At 36.3% G+C, this 5,337-nt stretch overlaps 1 protein-coding gene and 1 long non-coding RNA gene across 2 annotated transcripts; one reads left to right on the forward strand and one right to left on the reverse strand.

The window, feature by feature from the left end:
• The first annotated feature begins 1,163 nt into the window (after positions 1–1,163).
• On the forward strand, positions 1,164–2,650 carry LOC142470986 (uncharacterized). Its single transcript, XM_075577791.1, has 2 exons — positions 1,164–1,237; positions 1,601–2,650. The coding sequence occupies exons 1-2, from the start codon at positions 1,189–1,191 to the stop codon at positions 2,623–2,625; spliced, it is 1,074 nt and encodes a 357-aa protein (XP_075433906.1). The 5' UTR covers positions 1,164–1,188; the 3' UTR covers positions 2,626–2,650.
• On the reverse strand, positions 1,853–4,920 carry LOC142470997 (uncharacterized). The gene is made up of 3 exons (XR_012789359.1): positions 4,771–4,920; positions 3,644–3,699; positions 1,853–2,140 (listed from the first exon to the last, which is right to left on the reverse strand). It is a non-coding gene; the product is annotated as an uncharacterized LOC142470997 (long non-coding RNA).
• Between the last annotated feature and the right edge of the window lie 417 nt (positions 4,921–5,337).

A 5,337-nucleotide genomic window follows, 5' to 3' on the forward strand; every position in this document is an offset into this window, starting at 1 on the left:
TTGCTGCAGTGGAAGCAATTGATGGTGGGCGAAGATGGGGAACAACAGGGTAGTACACATGTGTAACACATGTTAATCAGAAATTATTACTAGCTACAGGTACAGAACAGAAATATGTAGAATATTATTGTGTATTTTATTGATTTTACTCCGACAAACATGACATTACTGCCTATTTTAAGCATGCATCAAAGAAATTGCATGTAACGGCCTACAAACATCACTGGCACTAACACATCTATAGTTGCTTATGAAAAGGTCCATTTTTGCTTTATGTCATATACAGACAGCATAATGAGGCACACGTATCATATGTTATGTCATTGTTTTCATAACTTAAACACTGCAGATGACTACTTAGCTCATCTACCATTGTGTTAAAGCAGCTGCAATTAATATCTCATCACAGCATACACTTCAACAGAGGGGGTGGGGTTCAGCACACACACTAATTACAGCCTCATTTCACGGTCAACTTAGTTCAGACCATTTGCACCTGTTTCAAGTCATTGAAAGGTGTGGCTGATTAGGCTTTTTGGGGAAGGGAATACCTTTCTTACAACCTGAATAGCACAACTGAAGTTAATCACACTCATTTGAAAGCTTAACTCTAGCTACTAAATGCCCCAACAACTCATTACTTATCAAAGCGTACGTCACACATTAGTTCACTCATATCTATAGTTGAACTACTATGAAAGACCCATTATCACACACTGCATGTGTTGTCTTGTTGAGTCACAGCCACATTCAGGTGTGCCACATCTTCGATTAATGTACCACACATATCCTCTACCAAAAACAACACTTTTTGCAATATGACCACCTTCATGATAACCATTGTGAATGGTCATCTCATGATAGTTATGTACATTATGATACTGATATCACTACACAACATATGATTTTTATGTACTCATTTAATCTATTTATCCTCACGCATTACTGCAGAAACATAGTATGTTGTATGTTAGGGAACTCAAAAATTCTAAGTACACAGGCATGTACAGTGTTATTACAACTATTTATGTTCACTTTCACACACATTTTCGGTTAAGGAACTGATGTTGTTAGTTAATCATAAATACAGAACATACAATAAGTGTTTGTTCAATATTTACACATGTAAATGTAAAACTTATGTTATTGTTATATATAGTTGCCCCTGGAGGACATGTGTCACCTGAGATGGAACAAGTGTCTTCACCTGGGTCAGCCAGCTCAACACTACTAGAAGGTGAGTGTATCATTTGCTGGCCATATAATATGTGCTCTTCTATATGTTATGTTGTCATGTGCATTATTTGTTTTGCACATCTTCTTTAAATAGGATTACTTAGTGTCAGTGAAAATTAAGTGTAAGGCAACATGTATTGTGTTAGTGATGTTAATTATCATGTAGGACTTCTGAGTTTAGAGCAACTTTTCATTCATTCATATTTCATACTGAGTCCAAACATTATTCGTAAGTCAAGGTAGTTTTTAATGAGGTTATAAAACGTATGCTAACATGTTAGGTGTTACTTAGGACACAGTACAATTACATAGTAACACAGCATACATTAACATGCCATTTAATAATGTGTACATTTCTTTTTAGAACATCATGGTGATGAGGATGATGAGTATGATGAGGATGACGCCACAGAAGAGACTGAAATACAATCATGTGACCATGAAGAGGTGCCAATAGAAACTGTTGTACCGCCAAATCGTCCATCAACTTCCACATACGATGCAATTGTAGCTTCAGAGGGAAAAATAGTGGACGCAGAAAATTGTCGCCATTCAGACATGATGACAGTGCTGGAAAGGATGATTGGACTGCAGGAAGAAACAGTATCACAATTGGCACATCTCCACAGAGTCTTCATTGAAGTGCCTAAACAGTTGCAAAAAATCAACACCTCATTCGAAGCATTAGTTGTTCAGCAAACACAAGCTAATTACTGGAGAATGACTAATGTACCACAATTCAACACCTCCCAGCCAGGATCTGTTCATGCAGGTCAGTTTTCACCACATTCATCTGATATTCATTCACCAGGCCCAAATGTTACCGGTCAAGTAGCAGACATTGCTGTGCAGGTTCCTGATGACATCCTACCGCTGCCATCTGTACAAATTCAGCAGCAGACACCTACAAAGGAGGCGACAAAAACAAAACAAGACACACATGAAACAGACCAACCATCACTTGTGCAGTGTCTACCAACTTGCTCACATGTGTCACTGGGCACAAGCCCTGTCCGTGAACAGTCACTACCCAAAAGCCCTGTAGGTGAGTCGCTGCCCAAAAGCCCTGTAGGTGAATCGCTGCCCAAAAGCCCTGTAGGTGAATCGCTGCCCAAAAGCCCTGTAGGTGAATCACTGCCCAAAAGCCCTGTAGGTGAATCACTGCCCAAAAGCCCTGTAGGTGAGTCACTGGCCACAAGCCCTGTAGGTGAGTCACTGGCCACAAGCCCCGTAGGTGAACAGTCACTGGCCACAAGCCCTGCCCGTGAAGTGCCAGAGGCCACTCAAAGTGGCTCTGTTGTGCCTAAAGTTGGTGGCAAAAGAAAAAGGAAAATTCAAGAGACAACAAGCAGGCCTGTTACTCGCTCGCAAAAGGAACAAAAAAAATAAATGTTATAATTCAGAAAATATGTCTTTGGCCTTGTTTTGTTGACTTCAGATTATCTAATTACTATTGTATGTATGCTGAAGACTGTGTTGTTTCCAAACTTTCAACTATGTTCTTGTACACGTGAAGTTTTGGAAATGTTAACACTCATAATTAATTGTGTTATAAATATTTATGTTGTAATCGTCTGTTCAGTAATGGTCCACCAGGAGCCAGTTGCTAAGTTTAGAGAAGCTGCCATTGACTTTGCAGCAAAACATTGCATTTGGGTGTGTTAATTGATGTAAGAATTGCATATGCATATTAGTCACATGCAATTATTAAAACACCTAAGTAAGTGCAAACATCTTTCTTGTACGTGTACAGCAGGATTATGTGTAAATTATTACTTACCTTTGCCTTGCTTGGCCATTGTAATTTTGTCCTTTAATCAGTTGTGTGTTCGTTTCTATAACATCTCAGAATGTATAATAATATATATACACACACACACACACACACACACACACTGAGTGAGTGTGAGTGTGAGTGTGAGAGTGTGTATATATATATATGTATATGTGTATATATATATGTATATATGTGTATATATATATGTATATATGTGTATATATATATGTATATATGTGTATATATATATGTATATATGTGTATATATATATGTATATATGTGTATATATATATGTATATATGTGTATATATATATGTATATATGTGTATATATATATGTATATATGTGTATATATATATATATGTATATATGTGTATATATATGTGTATATATATATATATATATATATATGTGTATATATATATATATATATATATATATATATATATATATATATATATATAGTACTATATAAACTGGTATACACAAACTAATACACTTCATGCTTCCTTGTGAAAACACTATTTTAATAATACAGTCCTAATGTTTGAGAAATATCCTAAGTATGAGACTCTAACAGTATTGTGCTTAAACAAATGTTTATTACTTAATTCAATCATGTTTCTCACCATTTAAATAGGTTTCATACAAGGTATACTTAATGCCATCAATGTTGTGTGTACTCCTGCAATATAAAAAAAAATAAAATATTATATATAAATATATATATATTTTTATAAGAGATATATTTATATATTTATATATATATATATATATATATATATATATATATATATATATATATATATATATATATATATATATATACACACGTATTTAAACTCATGCAGACAGGGAGTTAACCAGACTTTCACATACACACAGAAATGTAAGCGGGGAAAAAACATTTCTTTTTGCAGGTGTGTTTTTACTGATATGCCTGGCTAAGAAATATTTTCACACACTGGTCTTTGTTAGTTTTCAAAAAAACACTATGTGAACGCATTCACAGTCTAGGGATGTTTTTCACAAACGAGATAAAAGAAGGAGAAATGTTTCTCCCACAGTCCCATATCACGAACCACAACTGTTAACCCAATTAGACAACCAAATCCAATTGGCGTTTGAAATAAGGAGTCAAAGTAGTTACTTTTGTTGACCTTGACAAGGAAAAACAGGAGTTTGTTAGCCATTCAGCACATTCATTTTGATGAGCAAATAACACAGACCTGCACACAGCTTTTGTGCTACTCAGACATGGCTGATGAATTCGTTAACAATATTAATCCCCTTTTAGTGTATAAGTACATGATCTGTGAAGCCATCTTGAACAGTCGCGGACAGAAAGCAAGCACACGCCAAATCGATGATTTCATTCGAGCAAAATATCCTTATTACCAAGACCGTAAGCATGCACGGAATTTTAATTCCTCAATAAGATTCACTTTATCAAGTAATGACTTTTTTGAACGTGACCAGGATAAGCTACAACACACATATGGTTTCTGGAAGATTGCCCCGGAAAAACAATTTCTCCTGAAAGACGGCACTTATATTGTCGTGAAAGGCATATTTATTCCTAATGGCAATAGCAATGTATCCGCTACTACTGATCCGTTTGAATCGATACGTGCTGCAATATCTGCAGCCTCCATTCCTGAAACCCACATTGTACAAGAACAAAAGTACTATGATTATGTACCAAGCCTTTCAGCTGAAATTGCATTGGAATGGGAACCGGAAGAAATGAACCTACCTCCCGACCAATTATTTGAAGAAAGCAGTGGCGATTCCTATGAGCGCATCCTGGAGGAGATATGTGCCATACTGGATTCAGCGGTTGGGTTAAGCGTGGATGAAAATGGCTTGCATTTCTGGAGCGACCAGTTGCAGCCAGGCGAAGAGTTAATTCTAGAAGAATGGTAAATATAACAATCGTTATGCGTTGACTCTGCGTTTAAATTTTTTTTTTTTTTGTAACCACCATTTTCACTTTCAATGCGTGGATACAGCGTAACATTGCAGACTGCATAACATGTAGCGATCACAAACAAATTGTTTCCTAATACAATATAGTAGGACCTGAAAGAGTAGTACACATTGCTGACGGAATAAATATACGTACTTTCCTATCCCTTTAAACATATTAGCAACATTTTACCATTACTCTAACACATACCTGTTTTGTTATCATGCAACATCTACAACATTGAAAACCGGGTCCACCACGTATGACGTGGGACCCTTGTCATGGGCCAAGGCGTCCTTAAAAAGGATTAGTGATGTAAGTCCCGCCCCCAAGCGACGTGCGCGCCTCAAAGCC

This window comes from Ascaphus truei, chromosome 1 (genome assembly GCF_040206685.1).
Source record: "Ascaphus truei isolate aAscTru1 chromosome 1, aAscTru1.hap1, whole genome shotgun sequence".
In the NCBI taxonomy this organism is placed as follows: domain Eukaryota; kingdom Metazoa; phylum Chordata; class Amphibia; order Anura; family Ascaphidae; genus Ascaphus; species Ascaphus truei.